At 34.2% G+C, this 22,918-nt stretch overlaps 1 protein-coding gene across 1 annotated transcript; it reads right to left on the reverse strand.

The window, feature by feature from the left end:
- Positions 1-2,432: 2,432 nt before the first annotated feature.
- Positions 2,433-22,626, reverse strand: LOC136229974 (callose synthase 5-like). The gene is made up of 43 exons (XM_066018863.1): positions 22,249-22,626; positions 21,540-21,839; positions 21,341-21,441; positions 19,825-19,946; positions 19,593-19,689; positions 19,401-19,511; positions 19,168-19,296; positions 18,959-19,049; positions 18,517-18,610; positions 18,268-18,394; positions 18,008-18,145; positions 17,847-17,923; positions 17,673-17,745; positions 17,452-17,577; positions 17,240-17,354; positions 15,420-15,754; positions 14,225-14,277; positions 14,078-14,138; positions 13,927-14,008; positions 13,799-13,848; positions 13,594-13,680; positions 11,448-11,570; positions 11,257-11,361; positions 11,077-11,157; positions 10,842-11,002; positions 10,180-10,303; positions 9,988-10,082; positions 9,780-9,897; positions 9,534-9,685; positions 9,174-9,283; positions 8,944-9,069; positions 8,794-8,862; positions 7,027-7,216; positions 6,823-6,934; positions 6,629-6,748; positions 6,428-6,543; positions 6,177-6,260; positions 5,632-5,744; positions 5,311-5,540; positions 3,536-4,348; positions 3,386-3,436; positions 3,112-3,297; positions 2,433-2,984 (listed from the first exon to the last, which is right to left on the reverse strand). Exons 2-43 carry the CDS (start codon positions 21,721-21,723, stop codon positions 2,754-2,756), a joined length of 5,763 nt encoding a protein of 1,920 aa, XP_065874935.1. The 5' UTR covers positions 21,724-21,839; positions 22,249-22,626; the 3' UTR covers positions 2,433-2,753.
- Positions 22,627-22,918: the final 292 nt, after the last annotated feature.

The following is a 22,918-nucleotide window of genomic DNA, read 5'->3' on the forward strand; positions in this document are numbered from 1 at the left end:
TTACATTCCATGTTTCCTCATCATCTACATTCCCTGCTTCCTCACCCTCTACATTCTTTGTTTCCATACCATGTGCATTCCCTACTTCCTCACCCTCTACACTACCTTCTTCCTCACACTTTATCTTCACACCAGCCTCCTCATCATTCATTATCACATTAGCATCATCATTCCTTATCATATCAACGTCTATATTCACATTCACATCAACATCTATTTCACTATTCACGTCAGCATCTATTTCATTATTCACATCAATATTCACACCAGTAACTATATTCACATCCACATCAGCTTTTATATTCCTATTCATATCAGCATCTACATTCGTATTCACATCAGTATTCATATTCCCATCAGCATTTATACTAACATCTCTCTCTTTATATGGAAGAGCTAATAACTCGGTAAGAAAAATTGACTCGTCTATTTTATGGCAAGCATATGTGTATCGCATGATTTTCCTAATAATGCACGACAACAACCTCCTAATGCTACCATCCCCATTTAATTCAAACAATCTACCCGACTTCAATAAACTTCCAAGTTCTAGACATAATATTTCACTCACATTATGGAACTTTAAGTCTTCAGAATAAAGATCCCTATGCTGAATGAAGTTTAAAAATCAGGACCAAAGTTTTCTTTAATTAAAAAGTCCCCATTTATGTAATCTAGGTGAGGCTCAATAATCCATCTACCCCCAAAATGTAAATAAATGGTCACCAGAATCATTTGGACTTCTGCAACCAAAAATAGTAAGAAAGCAACAAAAAAACCATTAATCAGTTTACAGTAGTGTAGTCACACATAGAACCCAGAAATCATAAAACCCAAAAACCATTAAACTTCGTTTTGAAACATAAAACGTAAAACCATAAATAGGTTTGCATGTAAAAAACCCAGAAATCCTATAACACAAAAACATAATGCATAAAACCCAGAAACATAAAGAATAAAACCCAGAAAAGGTAAAACCCAGAAATCATGCAAATCCGTTCTGAAACATAAAGCCAAGTATAAAGAAAAAGTTGTGATTTTGATTTTTACATCTGATAAGCACATTCCTTTAAATGTGCAATGAAGTTAAGATCCAAGGTCTTCCTTCAAATGTGCTTCTCTGCCATCTCTTACTAGTCTAATTCTTTCTCCACCGGAATTCGAAGAGTTTTTCAATCCAAAGGTTGTGAACTGAGGGTGAGTTACGTAATGGGTTCCTTCAAATGTGCTTCTCCACCATCTCTTACTGGTCTGAGTATTTCTCCACTAGAATTCGAAGAGTTTTTCATTCGAAAAAAAGAAGTGAAAGGATTTTTCAATCCAAAGGTTGTGAACCGGGGGTTAATGGGTTAGGTTTTTAAATCTTTATATATTAGTTGCCACGTATATATTTAAAAATTAATGATTTGTAATTTTGTAAATAGGACGTGTAATGCTTATACAACTGGTGTTATGCCACATAATCAATCCATTTAGATTAGGATATATTGCTGTTTTTTGAGAAGTTTCAGGATGCATATGTGCGTTTATTTGATATAAGGGCATATCTGTTTAAATATGAAAATACAGGGTGAAATATGTGTATTAACCCATAAAAGTAAAAAGAGCAAAGTACATCTTAAAGCACATAATATCAATTTAAATTTTTAGTATTTAACCTATATTGTTGGAGATAGAAAAAATAGAGAAGAAAATAGAAGAAAAGTAGTAAAGGAAACAAAATACTCCATCCGTTCCATAATATTTATCTTTCTAAAGAATTTTTTTTTTTGTTCCATGATATATGATGTTTTAATTCAATTCATGTACATTAATCGATTTTTACCAAATATACCCCTATTTAAGTTGCTTTTTATTTTGAGAATAAATAAACAATTAATTAGTGGGTGCAAAAGTTTGAGCACCTCGTGTATTTATAGCGTGATTAGCTACCTATTCAGGGATATAAAGCATTGTTATATATAAATCTCAACATTATTCAATTTCAGTATTCAGTAATTTATCATTATTTATTATAATTATTTATATATAATTTATTATCATTATTATTATTAGTTATCTATAATTTATCATTATTTGTTATTATTATTATTATTATCATTATTATTATTATTATTAGTTATCTATAATTTATCATTATTTGTTATTATTATTTATCTATAATTTATCATTATCTATAAATTAGATAAAAGTCAAGAAATATATATAAAAAAAATTAAGTATGCATCCATATTTGAAAATTAGGAATTGCATTTTTTTCTCTTCAATTATTAATGGACAAAACTAGATTTATGGAATAGGCTTTACAATTAATTGTAGAGTTAAAGATGCAAAAATACCCCTAACGTCTAAGATACTGATATCTTGTTTTTAAGACACCTTTCCAATAAGATACTGATTAAAGTTAAATTTTATTATACGACCCATGGATGACGAGTGGCTGACACATGGCATATCTTAAAAGATTGGATATGATATGAACATCCAACTAGGCAGTGCCGTAGTCTACACAAGTTGTTAATTTCAAATATAAGCCTTGAAGAGAGACATGTTTCGAGACAAGATTTGGGACCAACGTTGTGAATTAGACAATGTCTCCACTTTCCTTGAGGATGGAAGATGGAAACAAGATTTAATTTCTACATGGATCAGTTTGCTCAATGGATATGAACAAATCAGATAGAATATTGGTGATTTTGAGTAATTGAAAGAAACAAAAATCCACAAAGGGAGAAGCGGAGGAAGTAATTGTTCTAGTTGTTCTTCTTCCCACCAGCCAGAATACGTTGGATTTGAAGCCCTCGGCTGAATGCTTGGTTGAATAGAAGTCTGGTCTGGAACTCTGACACAAACGGAAACCAGGCTAGTACAGCCACTGGTGTAAATATGGCTATCCCCATCAAGTACTCATACCCTCTCGCTAGAGCCTTCACTGACCCCCACATTTTTATACCCTTTATCAATGGTCTGCATGCTTGTGCTACCTGCTCACCATTTTCTTTTTAGAATACTCACAAACTCTTAACCATAAATCACAATTAACCGAACATCTAACTCAAGTGAATGGAGAGAATGACCAAATAAGAAAATAACAGTTATTAGGTAATGTACCTGCAGAAGTGCCCATCCAGTTGGGAGAAAGGCTAGAAGACTCTGAAAGATGTCTCCAACTGTGAGATGAAGGGTGGTAAACAAAATAACAAGAGTGGCGACAAACCCTATAAACATGAACAACTTTAGAAGTCTAAACATCAGCTGGAAATCTGCACTGAATTTTTTTCTACCCGTCGAAACAATCTGCATTTTGAGCACAAGTTTAAATTAGTCAACCAAAGCCATCCGATTGCAAACTCAAATCATAACCAGAAAAGTTTTTAGCATTGACCTTTAATATGAGCATCATAGCAACAATTACCAACCAGGATAGACCATAAACCTGAAATCATTAAAGCATATTAGATTATGAATGTATAAAAACAATAACTTATGAATGTAAGATAATGCTACTTGGATAATAAACAACTGATATACTCACAGCAATGCTCAGGGATCTACCAGCAGTACTTTCCCTTGTCACGTGTAATTGATAGACAATGCCATACTGAAAAATAGTGAAGCGCAATGCAAGAACAATCTCACACAACCGTCCTACAAACCCAGTGCAGTGTAGATGCTCTTGTTCCTCTTCCCACCATGACTCCCAGCTCTTGTTTGCTGGTACACCAATTCCTCCCTGGTTGCTTATCCACTTTGTCCAATCATCCCAATCATCCACAATCTTCTGCCATTCAAATCCTGATGGGTTAAAAAGAAAAGGAGCAAACAACCAAGACACCACCAAAAACCACATTGATGCTGTGAGAAATATGAAAGCTATTTCATCCATGTTTGCTGACCCATATATTTGATAACAAATAAGCAATATCATAAGTTCCAGCGCTTTGACAAAGTGGCTCCTAGAGTACATCCTATAATTTTCTGCAAATTTTTCATGTCGAACCACAAAACCACGCCCAGTAGCTCTGTATTTCGCCCCACCATGCAGGATAGTCCGTCCATAATAATGGACCTTTGTCCCAAGGGAGAAAGTGAAGAAAACAGAAGCAAGTTGAAACTGCATGATGATCATGTCACCAAATGCTCTTCGAAACCCTCTCTCAAGTCCTATCTCCATGATCATGGGCAAGGCCATCAAAAGGCCAAGCTGTACAACGGATTGAGAGGCCATAGCCGCTTTTAGCGCATCACTTCCCTTTCTCTTTGCAACCTTCATTATTGTACTCTCTAATCCACTCAAAGAGAGGTAAAGCTTGCCATACAAATATACATAAACTGTAAGAACAACCATCTGCATAATAGTAATAAGGGCAGAGTGAGCTGAACATCCTAGTCACGTGGAGACATCCTTGTACAACTTCCATATGTATGCTAACATATTTTGTATTTGAGATCAAAGGATAATGTGATTTCTGAACTTGACAACTGCTTAATTACCATCTGGTACAACCTATCGGATTAATTGAATCTTCTCCAAGAAATAAATGCCAATAGTGCGTATTTTAACAGGGGATACTGCATCATGTGTGGTTTAAAACTATGAAGAAAGAACATAGATTTAAAGCTGCTTTTGATATAGGGAAAAGAACCCAAAGATAAAAGATATGCTCTCTCTCTATATATATATATATATTGTTACGGAATTTCATAATTCCATGCCCGGGCATAATTAATTTCAAATCCATAAAGGGCCAATATACAAGAATTTAACTTTTGATTGTTCATATGCTTACACTTACTAATCTTTTTGTAACATATTAATTCTTTATATATTTGGATTGAAGGGAACTCATCCATATATATATATATATATATATATATATAATCTTCCAATTGAAGATAAGAAAAAAATATTCCTTATAAAAACGTGAAATAGTTTAGCTAGATACCACAAAAAATAAGTATAATATCATTAAGGCATTAATGAAATTCAGTTAATTTAGCGATATATGTACCCCTTAATATTGGATCTTTGAAGCAAATGGAGTGAGATATAAGACACATTAGGTTTATCTATAAAAGAAAGCACCCATGTTGCCTACCAAAATGTGATAGACAAAAGTTAGTTATATTCTTGCATAAATGTTTTTCTCTGTTTCACTTTAGATTTGAGTAAAAAGTTTCAGTTCAGGTTATTTAAGTTGTCCCCTGCAAATTATAGATTAAGTTCCCAAGTAAAAGGAAAGAATTTACCTTGCCCACACCACTAATCCTATTGTTTTCAATTTGAATTATGCAAGTGAAAGGAATTACCATTGCACTATTGTAAAACCCAACTGTAGTAAAATAGCAGGAAAGCATTCGGAAGAAGTCAAAACGATGACCCAGTCGATAGATATCCCTACTAAGCGTCTGCTCCCCATTACCACATGCTACTTTTGCTTCAAAAAGTGAGATTTGGTTGAGCCCAACATCTCGACCTTTTCCCACTTGAATATACTCATGGTGAGTAATATTCCCTTGTCTTAATGTTGAGTTAAAACCTACAGATTAAAACAAATTGGGAAGTAAATGAATTTGTTTATCTTGGGAAAAGTAATGTTCAAACATTTTCTTTCGTCATGTAATCTTTACCAGCAAAAATATCCTCGCTCAAATTGATGCCACGAGAAGCCTTGCTGATGCCTCCTCGGGTGATATGAAAGATTCTATCAAAGACATCTGGATGCCCATAATGGAATCGGATCCTAGAGTAAACCAACAGAATTTTAGCTTAAAGTAGTATGTATAACACCATGAACTTGGTAATAACAATATCAAAAAACCTGCATGGTTTTTCATTCAAAAAAACATATGCATAACTTTTAGCTAATTTTCAGCCACCTAGGCGGCAAAAAATTAACTAAGCCAAATGAAGCAATTTGATGGTAAGTATGAGAGAGAAGGGTGATTTGTTGTATTCTTTAGTATGACGCAATTCAAAAAAGTATATATCTGTATAAATGGATGCAACAAGTATTACTTTTAAATCATATTTTCCTATATTGATACTTAATAAGAACTAATATGATCATAACAAGGCTTACAATTGAAGCTTTCTCATGAATACAGTATAGATTTTCTTGAGTTCGTTATTGAACAAAAGTAAAAGAGGCAAAAAGAAAAAAAGAGAAATGTACTTCAACGGTCTTGCAAGAACTCTTTGACCAATGGTGACAAAACTTGTTTCTTGATTTGACATGAACCAAGCCAAAGAAGAGACACTGCAGCGAATTAGTTATTAAATATCAGGAGATATGAGAAAAAAACTTGATGAAATAAGAAAGTTATGAATTCATGAACCAAACCAAAGAGGAGAAATCGCAACCATAAGTTATAAATATCAGGACATAGGAGACAAAATGAAACAAGACGAGCTAATGTATCCAACCTTCCAGTGAAGATATGTTCACGAACACCTAAAATAGTAGGTGGACGCACTCCATGATCCTCATGAAACTCTTCCAACAGGTTCCGCATTTTGAATGCTTCTTCTAAGTAATTATCCTAAAAAAAAATAGAAGCAACAGATTACCAGGAATACCCATAATTTATAAGTTAATTATACTAATTCTAGTTTATCATGATTTACTTGATTCATGTCAATAGCTTGCAGGGCTTCTCCTCGAGTGAATATTATGGCATGGTTCTGATTTTCAGGTTTTCCTTCTCCCAATTTTGCTGAACCGGGCAATTTTATGCGATAAATTTCCTTTGTGAAAGAAAGAATAGGCATTTTCAGTACACTTGGCATGGAAAAGCTTAGTTTTTTTGACGAATAATTACCTGATCGAGATTATCTAGAGCTTTGACCAAAACAGAATAGTAAACCTTCTGTACTTTGCCGTTTTCTTCTTCTTCAACTTCATCAATGTATGCAACACGTAGAGAGGGATTACTGTAGAGGAGTAAGAAGGTATTGCCAAATGAACTCTACATTAAAAAATTCATGAAATTTAACAGCAATCCATTACCAAAGGCAGAACATACTTAACCATCAAATTCAGGATGTCAGTTGCACGGCGATCTCCACTCCGTTTCTGATTTCCATAATTTTGGCAGGTAGCAACATAAGTGAATTTCATGTCAGCCATTGCATCTAGTCGAGCATATGTTGATCTTTGACTTTTCTTATCTTCCTCAGATGGAATTGTTATTTCCTTGTAGCCTTTAAGTATCTCTGCATGCATATGAATAAGTCACAAGCCAACATCTAGAAAAAATTATCCCCATTCATGTAAAGTACATAGAAACTAATAAATAGGCGAAAAAGTAGTACCGCTCTCAATTTACAAGATATTCAAAAGTAAACGGCCAAATTAGTTTGTTGAACACCTTGATTCAAGTTTCTCCATAATCATCTTAGTTATTAAATAAAATTCAGAATCAATTTCTCTATGAAAGCTATTTCCAGTGTCTCATGATAATGGTAAAAGCTTTGACTTTATTCTAAATGTTTTGTCAAACAAATTGGAAAACATAAATAAACTACCAGTAGACAACTCATACAACAAGACCGGAAATTTTAAAATTTGTAAAACAATAATTTGAATGACATGGAAGCATGAGTATCGCTAACTTCTGTTTCCTGCTTGATTGAACCTATAGATACTAGCTTTCGCCAAAATATATCTTTTTATGCTATATATGTAAACTAATACCTAGTAGGTAGGTGTTAGTTTATATACATATAGCATAAAGGGAGATATTCGAAAAATTGATTTCCCGAAACCAGAACCAGAACCAAAACCAAACTGAAAAATTGACTAACTAAAACCAATGGACTAGGTTATGATTTTTCATTCCGGAGGTCCTCGACACTTTTGGTTTCTCGGTGCCATTGCGGGATTTAGTTCTCAGCATCTTTAATTCTGATCGAATCTCTATTTGGTGAATGGGCACCCAAAGGTTATTTTCGTTGTTATTCTAGGAGCGTTAGACAAGGGAATCCGCTCGCTCCTATTCTCTTTTGCTTGGCCGAGGACTTTCTTAGTCAGTTGATTGAAAGGTACCGGTAGGAGGAGCGGATTCAGCCTATGACCTATGTTAGACAGTCCTCTTTTCCCTCTCATCTACTATAAAGCCTCGCTACAGAATGTTAGAATTATTTCTAATATCTTTAAGCTTTACGAGGATTTGTCTGGTCAGATTGTTAATTGGTTCAAATCAGAGGGTTTTTTTGTTCATAAAGCTGACAAAATAATCCATAAAGTTCAGTAGCTGGAAGGGGAAGTCGCTGTCGATGGCTGGCCAACTAGCTCTGATTACTTCCGTGATCTATAGCTCGGTGCTTCACTCCTCGATTTACAAATGGCCTCCTGATCTTCTCAAGTTTATGAAGCGTTGTACTTACAATTTCCTTTGGTCGGGTTCTGTTCATGAGAGGAAATTGGTTACTCCTTGGGCATTGTGTTGCAAGTCTTTAACAGCGGGCGGATAAGGCATTAAATTTATAGAGATATTAATTAATCAATAAATTATTAATTATTAATTTATAGAGTGATGAAGTTGAGGATGAGTCGGTACCTTTGGAACCGGTCACGATAAAGGAAACAATTATATCATCAACCACTCTTTACAATTTTTTGTTATAATGTGACAAAGATACACCCGAACTTTTGAATGAACGGAGAATAATTAGAGATGAAATTCAACTAGATTTAAATTTCAAGAAAAAACAAAATATTATTGAGTCAATTTATGCCTTGACCAATAATTTTCGAGTATATTTTGGAGAAAAAGCTTTTAATCTCTTACCTTCTTCATTAGCCATATCAAGAAATGCCTGAAGTTTCAGAGCTCGTCTGTAATACATCATCCCTCTAACTGCAACATCTATAATTATAAGTGATGGAACAAAAAGTTGATATAAGAGATTAGGTAAAGGAAACAGGAAGCATCAGTCACCTGTGCGAGACAGAGTTTGGCCTCTTAAGGAGGCCCAATGACGTATCTGCAAGATATTTTCTTCATTTCCCCAAAGCTCAGTGTCCGTTTTACAATTTAGTCTTTCCATGAAATTGTTCCATTCATCTAAAAGTTATGTTTCTTAATCAATTATGCGAATCATATGGATCCATTCAAAAAAGAGACGATTCAAGGAAACATGCACTGTGAGTTTGAAAAGTTTATGGTACCTGGATAGATTTTTTGCAAGTAGAATATGATAGATACACCATCTTCATTCTCCATTTCGAGATCAGTCTTCGAATAAACAGTCTCTTCGCTATAGTATGGGGTCATGACACTGATAGGACCAGAAAACGGTTCTTGATTAAATAAAAGTTGATTCTGTTCTTATTTTTACTTTTCCAAAAAAATACAGCAGAACTGCAACTCCTTGATAACTTAAATAGAAAAAAATCAATATCTAGCTTATCTAGAAGTCCCAAAAGTACTTCCAAAAAAATATTATCCAAGCACCGAAACTAATTATGTGATAATTAGGAATGTGAACTGGGCAGAGGATATTCCAATTTATAAAATATAAACAACACCTGAATGAGAGCATTTTACGGACTGTAGGGGCACGTGGCATATCCATAAACAAGGAATTCGTGAAGAATGAAATCCTCCTACGAGCTTCAAGATTTGTTGGTACATCCATAGCAGATTCTTTGACAGTCAAAAGGAGATGAAGACGCTTTACCTACAGGAACATACAGAATATTTTATAATTAAATGGTGAAATATCAGTATATATGTCTTCTAACATCGAAGACAACTGAGCCAATACAACGGACCTGCTCTTCCCACTGTGCAGTAACCAGAGGAGGGAACATTATAGCAGGTTTTGTGTCAGTTCCATCGAAGAGTTGTGTTCCTGAATCTTTTGCACCATGCCCAAGGTCTACCAATTCACTATATAACAATGCATGGATAACATTGTTAATTTTATATGATAAAGAGATGATAGTGAATTCCCAATGGAATGCAGCAAGATATTCTAACCGATTCTCATTCACCATCATATCCCGAGTGACAACTTCTAACATGTCCTGCAGCAATAATACCACATTACCCCTCTTTGATGAATCGCCATCTTTCTGCAACATTTAGTGAACTGGTAAATATAATGGTAAAATTCAAACCGTTTGGAACTAGAAAAGCAAACTGCAGTCATCATTAGTACAAATGACTCACCAAAACTTCAACAAGCTCCACAAATTTCTTGCAAAGAACAGGCAACGGACCCATTCTGAAATTTATAAGGAATGTATGCTTTGAAATGGTATTTTCAACTTCTTTGATGATGGTAGCAATGATCCTGTAGCATTGCAAATGTAAATTTTAGTCGCTCCATCATAGGAAGTGTGATTCAGTCATGCATTTAAACAGTAAATATCAACTAAATTTACTGCAATTTGAAACACTTGAATTGAATTACTAATTTCAATCTGATGGAAAATGCAATATAGTTTAGACACTAAACAAAAACTCTTAATCAAATAACAAATATGCAAAGTAAATATTTTTACTTTTCTACATGGAAAAAGAAAAAGAAAATGGACAAAACATCCTCCTGAACTATACAAGAATGTAACATCAAGTATTAAAACCAAACAATATATATATATATATATATATATATTATATATTATATATATTAGATTTAACACTTGGAAGGTGCTTAAAAAATTCGTTTAAATTAAAAATGAAGAATTCAAATATCAAGACCAAAAAACCCTCCACCAGGAGAACATGGAGGCCTTATTGCATATGCAAATAGCTTAAGCTTAAATAAAAGCAGAAGAGACGGAACATGGAAAACATAATCACAGAATAAGCAAAGTACCAAGAACAACCTTTTCTCATTTTCTCCAATAACCAGAACCTTCAGAACATGTTTAAAGGATTCATAACATTCTATCACAGCACATTTCATGTAATCATCAGCACATATACGTTTCCAGAGGTCAGCATCCTTTGACCAGAATTGAACTGCCATGTCCAAAGCTATTGGGATCTGTAAATTTAGAAAAGGATTAGAAATTAAAATGAACAAACATGTGATTACGTTTTAAGAGGAAATAGACGGACCTTGCTTGCAAGCAAAAAGGGTGGCCATTGAATTAATCTCAGGCTAGGATCTGACGAATAAGGAACAAGCATCAGATCCATCTCTCTGGATTAGAAAAATAACCATATTAGTCTTAACAAGCTGAAGACAAGAACAGAAAAGATTTTTTTTCTATAAAATCAAAATTATGCTATTGTTACAGGGCCTTTCCTGTCACTGATCAAATCTTCTTCACGGAAACTACATATTACTTCATTCCATAACTGAGCAAATTTCGCAGCCTCACTTCTCCTGCTTGCAGAAATCTAAAAAAGCACAATATTTTATTCAATGATTTACATGCATATGCCCATAAATATTCTCATAAACACTTCAAAAGATGAGTGAAAACCTCAGTAAATCTCTTTGATAAAGAGAAACCCTTCTTCTTTGCTTTATCAGAAGGTACCAAATATGTATTAAATGCGCCAGGTAAGGATTGAAACCGTGATCTTAGCATTCCTAGAGTTCGTACCTGTATATTAGGAAGAAAAAAATGAATAAGAGAAGAAAGACGAAAAAACTAGAAAAATAGTGAAGCCATTTCCTAGTTGTTTGATATCGCAATTCCAAGTTTGAGTTAATGAGCTAAATTCCCATTTGATGGGACAAGTGAAAGTAGTCCAAAAGTGCATACTACTATTAAAATCAAATGAAAAGAGTCAATCCCAATATAAATAAAACTAAACAATATTTACAACTCAGAAGCTAAAGCTTGTCTTACACAAAGTAGGCTTAGACCAATGGGTAAGTTAAGAAAATAAACTGCACCAATTTACAAATAGAAGTCTAGCACATAAATGGTTTATATAAGGACCAAATATGGACCATATGCTACAAGGAACTTAAAACGCAAATGGAAACAAATACTGGAAAATGGTATTTGTTTAAAATTTAAGAAATAGAAACTTGACGGAAAAGTGCAATTAGTAAAACCATAAGGGTATATTTATAAAATTTAAACTATAAGGTATACATTTATACATTTCTTTTATATAAAATGGAAAAAGAAATACATAAACTTTACATAATGACCTAGAAAGATAAGGATCTAACACAAAGTGATTAATGCATGATGAACTGAAATCTGCAAACCTCTTTTATCTTAAAAAAACAAGTATCCAATTCTCTAAGATCACAGAAATGTTACCGGATGCATTTCCTACAAATTTCTGTTTCAAAAACATTTTAAACGTGGAACACTTCAACGTCAAAGTTTCCGTGCAACATAAGACCATACAAACAATGAACCGCATGGCATTGGTATTCCATTCCCAAAGTGTTATTATAATGGTCAAATAAGTTAACACGGGGAGTTTATGCACACAACTGAAGTATGGCATATAACAGAACTCCAGAGCATATTGAGCATCTAATAATCTATCAACTTTTAGCGAAACAAATCATAATTTTCTCGAGGCCTAATATACAATTTGCTTTCTACACTTGCCACCTCAACTTTGAATTTAACCTGGTTAACACATTGAATGTTCTAATTCCAATAACTTTAGAACACCAACTTTTACCTAAAAGCATATGCACCTCTCTTTTTTAAAAATAAAAATAATAATTAAAAATAAAACCACTTGCCTTGTGTTGAAAGTTATTGAATTCACAATTTCAGATGTCTATTATGTTGAACTGAAGATCTTATACCCATTGCAAAAATGGGGGGCAATTTACGTCTTCCATTACTGAAACAAGCACTCTTCATGTCCTATTTAACCTCATAAGAATAAACGTGCAATGGCTTCTCAACTTTTAATTTATCCTGGTCAACATATTGATCTTGTAAATGTAACAACGTTTAGAACAGAAACATTGAGCTTAACCTCACTGAAACTTGTATTTCAAATAAATAAATAAATAAAAGAAAAAACACATGGCTGTTGTGCTTTGAAGTTATTGAATCCCCAAGTCGAGGGAACCAATGAATTTGCACTGCAAAATGGGGGATACTTATATCTCTTCCTTTACTAAAACAAGCACGCATGAAGAATGCCCTATTACTCATTGAAAAATGGGACAATTTATGTCTTCAATTACTGAAACAATCATGCATGAACAATGCCCTATTTGCCCTTACAAAAATAAATGTGTGATGACTTCTCAAATTTTAATTTATCCTGGTCAACATTGAGAGATTAACCTCACTGAAACCTGTATTTAAAAACACACACACACATGGCTGATGTGCTTGAAAGTTATTGAAGGCATAAGTCGAGTATATTATGTTCCATTCAAGTTGAGGGGACCAATGAAATGGGGGATAACTTATTATCCCTTCCCTTACTAAAACAAGCACGAGTGAAGAATGCCTTACTAAACCTCATAAAATACTAAGGCTTAGATTTAATAAACCTAGATCTAACGGTGAATGAGTAAATTCACTTGCTCATTAAGGTGCATGTGAAAATTCCTGCATAAAATAATGGTTCATGATTTTAAGTGCAATGTGAAAGAAAATCTGTAAAGAGATTTTTCTTGAAAGGAATTACCTCTCCTAGGCGATCAAAAGCACCAATAAAGCCACCGTATATGGTTGAGAGAACTGCATACCAAATTTGACTATCCATGAAATAGACCTGTATCACATTACATCATCAAATATATTACCATGAAAGATCCAATAAGTCTTCATATGCTAGTAAACAAAACTAACTACACTATATTGATCATATTAATGATGTACAAGACACATACCAAGATTACTGGTGCCCAGAGAGACAGAACTGCTCCATAATTCTTTTTTGCTGTATTCACAGCACAATTGTTAGCACATATAGGTTCTTCAGGTGGAAGCATGAAAAGAAGTGAGAGCAGTCAAATACCATCTGGGAAAAACTCATGCCACCTGTAATTTACATGTTTAATGTTCATGATATCTTTAGTTGGCTTCACCAGAGGCTTTATCTGCAGAAAAAACAGAAGCCACATTACTAGATGATATCGAAAACACCAATAATATCAACTGAAGCCAACCTGAAGAAAATAGCTGAAAGTAAACTTTGAAGCCACGAGTAGCACCCAGAAAAAGGTATACCTGAAACAATAAGTAGATTTGTACTATAAAACATTCAACTGAAATAAATAAATAAATAAAAAGGCATGAATGCTTATTTAACTTACTTTAGAAGTGCAAACTGACTTTCATGCATTCCTCTGCCAATGTAAATTCTTGGCTGAAGACAAGTAAATAAATAAAATCAAAATATAATATAACATTCTTTTGTACTTCGAAACTTAAAATGCAGTTGTAGAAATGACTACTAGTAACTTCATTAAGGAGAAAAAACGCAATACAAGGAGAGTTTGAACTTGTGTTAAGATAAAAGAAGTAACTACTATGAGAAAAGTAGATAACAAACTGAAAATGCACAATAACCCTGGAGTCACTAGACTAGACGGATGATATTTGATAGCTTTAGAGCTGTACCTTAGATGCCCGTGAGATATATGAACTAATACAATAAAACATAATTTGCATCCAGCCCCCAGCTTTCAGTTTTCCTTATACTTTTGAGTAAATTTGTTTAAACATTCAGCTCAAGGCTTACGTAATTTAATTGAATAAAGATGCTTCTAGTCATCAGATAGCAATAGGAAAACAGGTTAATGATTGACAAATTTAGAGCTACATCTTATGCCTCCATGAGATACACTAACCACAAAGAACAAAATGGAATATGCATCCATTCTCCAGCTTTAAATTAACTTCCCCAACAGTTTTCAGTAAATTTAGATATATTCAAACTAAAAGTATTTGAAACGGTTATCACTCGTTATTAATAGTCATCATAGAATTGGAATCTGCCAATTCCAACTGTCAAACTATAACAGTATGACAAAAGTAGCATGATTATATTATCTTATAATTGGAAAGCAAACAGAACAAGAGAAATAGTTCACAACAACAAGATAATACAAGCAAATGCTCACTAAAACGGAAACCAAAACTCTACATGGTGAAGGTCAATTTTCAATGTTTCCATTAAGGTTTAATATACATGTGAACAAGATTTCAATTTCCTGTAGACAAGCTGGGCAAGAAGTTCATTGCTGGTTAATGATATCCAGGAATCCAATTTCATATTAACATGCTTATGATCAAAAGCTGTTAACTTTCTCAGTTCAGGAAACTGAATACCATCTTTTTATCCATTCCACAGCAACATAGTTAAGAGAGAGAGAGAGCGATAGAGATGAGGATGACTGCAAGTGAGGTTAGCTTCTGTTGTGATGCAATTGTTGCTTTAAAGCCAATCTAGAAACATGAAAAATGGACTAGTAAGGAGGGGAGAATAGAATAGCATAGCAATAATACCTGTGACCACCATAGGAGAAATCTGATAACTAGCCAGTCTGAATTTTCAATCCATCTCCGGAGCATAGGGAAGATAAACAAAGCAGCAGTAAGAATATTTGGTATTAGATAGATAACCACAGCTACAATGTAGAAAGGAGGAATTCTTTTTACTTCTCCAAGGAATGAGAATGAATTTTTAATTCCGTTACTGGAAACACTGAAGGCCCCAAAATAACACAATGGAAGCACAATGACCCATGCAAGACTAACAACTATCTTAAGAATGTTGCGCATCACATCAGTGAATTTCCATCTGTGAAACCCTGGGAAGTTAAGAATAAAGTCGAGAATACCTGAAAATGAAATGGCAAGGCAAAAATGAGATGAAAACTAGACTTCAAATAGCAGTACTCTTTAAGCTAAACAAGAGCATTTCCTGACCAAAAACAAATAAAGGCCTCAAGCTCAATGACAAGTTTATTCACTCGTTTGTCATACACAACATAGAGAATTAAGTAAGAGACCAGTACATCAAATATATTCCTTTATCAAAACCACAATTGGACAGCAAAAAAGTTCAAACAAAGTCATGCACTAGTCCGATTTATTCCAGTTTATCAAAGAAACTAACACTGTTACAAACAAACAAAAAAACAATTGGGATATTACTTCCATAGGACTTCATCTACCCCTAGCTATTGCACTTTCAATACTGAACTTTTTCTGATACCAAATAATCAGATAATAGCTCTAGATGGTTTCAAATCATTTACGATGATCAGTCCAAATTATGATACTATTAAAGCAATATGGCTGTTTTGAAAGTAATCTTTGGAAGTGACTACAATAGAAATTAGCCGTTAATAGAATTAGTTTATGGTTTCAAAACTTTTAAGTACATCGATTCAATTTCTTCTTTTCAAAACTTTCTACTAATTATTAGGTTGGCACTTCATAGGTTTTTAGTTATTACTGGTATTCAATATTTGGAAGTCAAGTATCTCAGCAGAAATATGATAATTACAGGGAGAAGTAAACAACATGGCAGATAAATTTAAGGAAATAATTCTTGACATGTGTGTCAGATATTAATATAAATTGGGCCTTAACTATCAGCTTTTTCAATTGGTTCCATGACATTGTATTGTATTAGAGCCTCTTTGACCAAGTGATCAAGGGTTCGAATCCTTGCAGCCTCATTTGTTTGATTTAATTTCAACACCTGGTAAAATGGGCTTGTGTTGTAACTGTTAGTTCAATTGGTTCCATGACAATGTGTTATAGCGGACCTTAGAGAAATACATAAATACATCTTTCCTTGCATAAACTATTTAATACATCATAATCAATTCACTTTCAAATCACCTCTTTTTTATTTGTGTTTTAAAATTTATTTGGTTTTAATGGATTGGTATTAATTTTCTCCAATGGAAGAAGAACCTCCACAACTACAACTATAGTTCATAATAAGGTCATGCCTTTTGAACCTTGGATTTTAGTTAGTAAGATTGCTCTAAAATATCAGGACTAATGTTGAAAAGTTAGCATACCCTGCTACATTTGCAGAAGAAGTAGGGAAAAAAATCAATTGCTTTATACAGTACAACAGCCATTCCTTCTGCTATATTTGTTGTTTCCAAAATGTTCATGTATTATCAATTTTAAGATGTCAAATTTGTGAAGTGAACAATGTCACCTTTGTTAATAATTGATTAGAGAAGAACTGAAGAAGCTAAAGGGATTTGAATTTTTCAAGATGATAATTTAGGTCCATGTAAAGCATGCAATGCCAAGAAAGTATGTGTTAGACAATGTGATATCAATTAGAAATTTATTACTTTGAAGAAAGCGAAGAACAGCTGCCGTAATAAAGATAGAGGACAGGTTATACAAGATATCCTTCCGCAGAATATTTGAAACTGAATCCCCACTCCATGCGAAGATGAACATTCCCTGTCACACACAGTTGATGAAGTGAATAAATTATCCCTGATCATCAGGGTTAATGGTAAATGATGAAAATTAGGATCTCAGCTATCACATTGAATACCTGAAGAGCTAGTATATAGAAAGTCCACAGTCGGTCAAAACTTCGAAAGATGTGCCAAAAGCTTCGGGTTTCAACAAAATTTGATTTTCCTGTGCTTCCAGATGTCCTTGGAGAAGCCTTTCCTCCCTTCAATAGCAATTAAATTAAGAAGAGATCAAAAGATTAATTCAAGACAAAATTATAAGAGTAGCACCTCCAGAGGATGTTAAGAGTATCAGTACCATATTATGGGTTGTTCTAAAAAAGGGTCCATCATCACGCATAGGCCAACCAAGGGAAAAGCAATCAGTTGACCTGAATGGTAGTAATTACGAACACAAAGAGTCCAACATGTAAAGTATTTTAAAAACTAATGAAATTCCCAATCATCACGAATATGTTGAATACAAGCTAACCAGAAATATTCGTTCAAATCATCATAATTGCACCATGCTGTGTGAGAAGCTTTTCCATTTCGGCACTTGCTGGCTTCCTGGAATAATTGGACCGCAACTTTAAATTCAAAAGCAAGATATTATGTTTGCTAAAGAACTGAAATTGGTCAAAGCATGCAAACCTGTTTTATTACACAGTAAATTGGTGTTATGATCTTCCTCAAGAATGCCTCATTATCACCACCATAAGAAGGCATAATATTTTCTCCAGTGACAATGCTGACATTTCCAGCCAACAGGCCATGAAGTTCATATGCCATCTGCATATATACATATATAAGAGCTTTCATATGAAACTAGCAGAAGACATACTGCTCTCACAATAAACAGGGTGACTGCATAAACAAAGAAGCGAATCTAATCATATCATAAGGAGACTTACATTGTGAAAGATGTAGCACAGACATTCTGGCATAAAACGGACATTAGCTGCTTCTCCCCAAATTAGTAGATATAGGCCCATGTACAGAATTTTTCTCTGTTGTATCTCTTGCTGACCTTGAGGGAGGCTATAAGAAATGACAATATTCATATTATAAGTTCTAGGTTATGTTAAAGATGCTTTCTTAAATATAAACATGCTGAAAATGTCTAAAAAGTCAGAGAGGGGTCAGCAAAATTGTTATCTCACCTTAAACTGTGTTTTTGTCCTAAGAACTTGCACCAATTTTTATAATTCTTGAAAAGCTTGTTCATAACAGCATCAACAGCTCGTTCATCAAGCTGCATTCACATGATGGTTTCAGCATTGCTTAACAAATAACATTTTTGCACATATGCAAGAAAATTTCTCATGCAGAATGTATACAGAAAAGAATAATAACACAAGTGACAAAAATATTATGCAAGGAAAATGTGTAAATACCAAAGGATAAATAGAAATGACAATGAAAAGAGAAATAAATGAAATTGGATAGACATATACATAATATGCTCTTCAGAACATAATAATGAATTCAAATCAACAAAACTCGAAACAGATTTTTTTCATATGCTTCGACCGTCAATTGTTTGCTCAATCAATGTTCAATATCTAAAATGATAAAAGCATGGATGAAAAATAGAAATTTCCTTGTTCAGAGGCTCGGGCTTGGGATGAAGCCTTGTATGATGGTTGGCAAGTAGCAAAATCAAGTGCTCCCTTTGGTTCCTGACATTGTCTCTCTGCAATCACCAAAATTAAAAATTATGAATTACTTTCTGTAGACCATGAAGTAATTCTAAGCTGCAAAGATATCTTTTGCTTTTTCCTTTATTCATTTTTTTTGGATTAAAGACATGCCTGGAAGCCAAACATGCCTCGCAGCCAATCGAGGAGGTCTAAATCCCCAGCTTGCTGCCTGTGCTGCTCAAATTCTGTAGGCCACTTCAAGCCACGAGTGTTCCACAGTGCAGCAACAGCAGCCTTGACCTGGTACAGAAGAAATGCTTAAACAGCATATTAAATGACACAATGTAAAACCTAATACCCTCGACTCACACATGCAGAAAGAGGGAGATATCTTATGGTCTTACCTCCTCAAGTTGCATGATGGTCTGTGATGCCCCAGCAGAATCCAGTGGAAGAATGTTGTATGGTGCATAAATTTCATTCATTTCTTGGACATCTCTAGCTGCAGCTATAATCTACTCAAAACCAAAATGCAAACACCATACTCAGAATAAACCACTGCAAGATTGAACTGAAAGAAAATAAATAAAACTAACCTCGGGAGCAACTTCTTCAACTTTCTCTGTCTTATTTACAGCACAAAGAACTTCAAAAAGAACTCCTGCTGTTTGATAGGCTTTTCCAAGTTGAGCTCTGCGAAGAAATTAGCCAGGATTTAGTCAACAGGAAAAAAAGAACAATTAATAAATAATAATTCAAACACCAACAAATAAGTTCAAAATAATGTGCAAGGAAAATGAAAGCAAGATGTCACTTATGATTCATTACCTATCTGCCTTGTCTCCCTGGTCAAGTGATCTAACATACTGTTCATAGTACTGCTGATAAAAGCTCTCAATTTCCCGTGCATCGGTCTTTTTAACCCGTGCAGCAAGACTGGATGCATTGTCCTGAATAAGATTTCACATGAATTTTCTTAATGTTAAAAAGAAAGTGCAAAAACAAGTTCTGGAAAACTGTAATGGTCCTTCTGATTATCAGTTAGGAGGCCAAATTTGAGACGGGTTAGGTAAAAACAGAATACTTATTTGTACGAGAGAAGGAATGAATTATACACATGGATTAACACAGTATTGTAACAAGCTAGATTTTGCTATAAAACTAAAAAGGTGGTATGTTAATCCTCTTCTATTTCTTCTTAGAAGGAATGGCAACTGAAACAAGTGTAACCCCGGAAATATATCGTTCCATCTTAAAATGGACTTGGCTCAAGAAGTATGAGAAATGAAAAAATTAGATGTTTGCAGTAAGAAGATAATTCTTGCCATTCAGAATTCTGCTGCTCCCCCAAATAAACAGAATAAAGTAGTATTTCAATCCCGTTGAAGGAAGAAGAAGGATAAAGAGAAATAGAGAATACATTTTTATATTTCATTTCTATATAGAGACAGGCATAAGAATCAAGGCTTCGTACAAATAGAAGGAAGAGCAGCTAAGTAAATGATACATTGTTTGAACCCACTAATTTGATTTATTTATAACTATTTACATTTTCGAAAGTGCTACAGTTCATAAATATTGATAGACTGAGTATGTTTATGAGGGTTGGCAAGGCAGGGCTAAATTTTATACATGGGGTAAACATTGTGAACTGCCACAACAAACTTCTCAACAGAATAAATGGTTGTGGATATTTTTCAGCAGAATACATTTCTAAACATAATCATTTGTGAGTTATAGAAATCTGGGGGGAAATATATAGGGTGGGATATGTTCTAATAGAAATGGCTTTGCTAATGTATAATCCAATTTTTTTAAACTAAAATTTCTATTTTATTATCTCAAAGACAAGTCATCCAAATCAGAGCATGATGCGTGTATCAAAATTTCTACATAAGACAGACTATTTTTCAAAATCTTAAGTATCATTTGGGGGCTAAGGCTTTATTGTTGTTATTGTTGTTAAGTAAACAAATCATTAAAATTGAACTTCATAGCTCTCCCCTTCTCAGAAAGTTCATATCACCAAAACAATAACTCTTTCATGCTCAAGTTAGCACTTTCATATTACCTTATAAACAGGAAACTGCTTAAATATATAATATATAATGTGAAAAAAACATTATATCAGCAAATCCTCCATGTTTATATATATAAGCAATTTCTGAAAAGTGATTGTTTTATATTCAGAGCGTGTCTGATCAATAGTAATCATTTTTGTGGCATCCCAATCCACAATATCATGATAATTAACTAATAAAACAGCAGTCATATAAATAATTCAGCACCATCAGATGATTATTCTTCAGGAACGGGGAAGGCATTAAATAATTTAGAAATTTACCCTCTCTAGTCTTTGCAGCAAGGATGTCTTGAACTGTCGCACGCCTCTTCCAGCGGAGCTGACATCCAACCTATGTGCTTTCTCAAAAGCATAAAACCGACCTAAATCCCCGGAAAAATAATAATAAATCACTGCTTGTTTAATAAATACGTAACAAAATTAGCTCTTCTACAAATATATAAAATGGGAAGGTACGAACAAAGATATGCCACGCGGGGACGCTCATGTTGAATCTCGCTAGCAATGCGGAGAATTGATGCAATGGACCCTAGAGAAGCAGGGACGACCTCGTTGTCGAAAACCTCCGTGGACAAGGTGGTGGTGGCGGCGCTGCGTGATGGCCTCCGTGTCAGCGTATGTTGGCCCGGTTCCAGAGACGACATTACCAATCAATTAATTACTCCGGAATCCGGAGCTAGCACTCTATCTGCGACACTTGCAAGTTCTCCACCAGATTATGAATGTCTGTGTAAGATTCCCTGCGTAACACGTGAACAGCCTGGCAAAGGATATGGATTACTAAGTTAGCTTTTCGAGACTATCGTTAAACATCTTGAATCTTAATTAAAGAGACGCATGAATTCCTTAGCGATTCTTGAATTTTTAATTAAAAGTATATATCGTTATTACTCGCTTCGATTACATTACAAAGGCTCATTTCTTTTCCGAGTAGTTCCTTACCAAGCAGACGGCCTAACAGATTTTGTTTATGTAGAAATAAAGGCTATCAACCTTGCAAAGGAGGTAAGAAACAAAACAAAACAAAAATCGAAAAGGAAAAGCACAAAGCCCTGAGGAAATTAAAACCTCGAATTTTGGGGTGAGAGTTTCTCATCAACCAAACAGAGCCAGCGAAGAGAAAAGGAACACGATAAGAAGAAAGAATTGTGTAATGTCGAAGAGCTTACAGTTCTTTCGGATCCAGTGAGGGACCAATAGATCTTGGCGACAGGAATCGCCTTCCTGCTCAATCAAACGACGAAAAGAAAAGAGGAAACAGAAAGCAAAATTAATACCATAACGGCCGAGGTTTCCCGGCGAGTAAGAAGAGAAGGAAAATTCCTTTTACGAGAGGCAAATGGAATCGTAGAGGAGAAAGAAGAGAAGGAAATGGAGAGGGAGAGAGAGTGTGTGTGACAGTGTTCTGTTCAGAGAAGAGAAGAGACGAGAAAAAATGCGCGGGAGAGAGATTTTGGAGAAATATATACACGTGGCTAAAGATAAATAATAAAAAGAGAGTGGAGAAAGCAAATGAAGGGAAAGATGCGGGTTTTTCGGAAGGAACAAGAAATATGAGTTTTGAACTTTTCTCACCGGTGAAAACGATAGGATTGTCCTTTCATTTCAAGGGTCAGATGTTGGCCAAAATTTTACAGCATTTTTCAACTTGACATATCTTCTTAAATAAAGGCATGAGAGAAGGGGACGGAACTGGTCTTGTTTGAAATTTTTTGTTCAAATTTTTTTTATAATAATTTTTATAAAAGATTATAGGCATAATACCCAGCATAATACCCATTTGGGTCCCTAATCTATGGCTTCAAAATCAATTAGGACCCTAAACCTTCAAAATCATCA

This window comes from Euphorbia lathyris, chromosome 5 (genome assembly GCF_963576675.1).
Source record: "Euphorbia lathyris chromosome 5, ddEupLath1.1, whole genome shotgun sequence".
NCBI classification, from domain to species: Eukaryota; Viridiplantae; Streptophyta; class Magnoliopsida; order Malpighiales; family Euphorbiaceae; genus Euphorbia; species Euphorbia lathyris.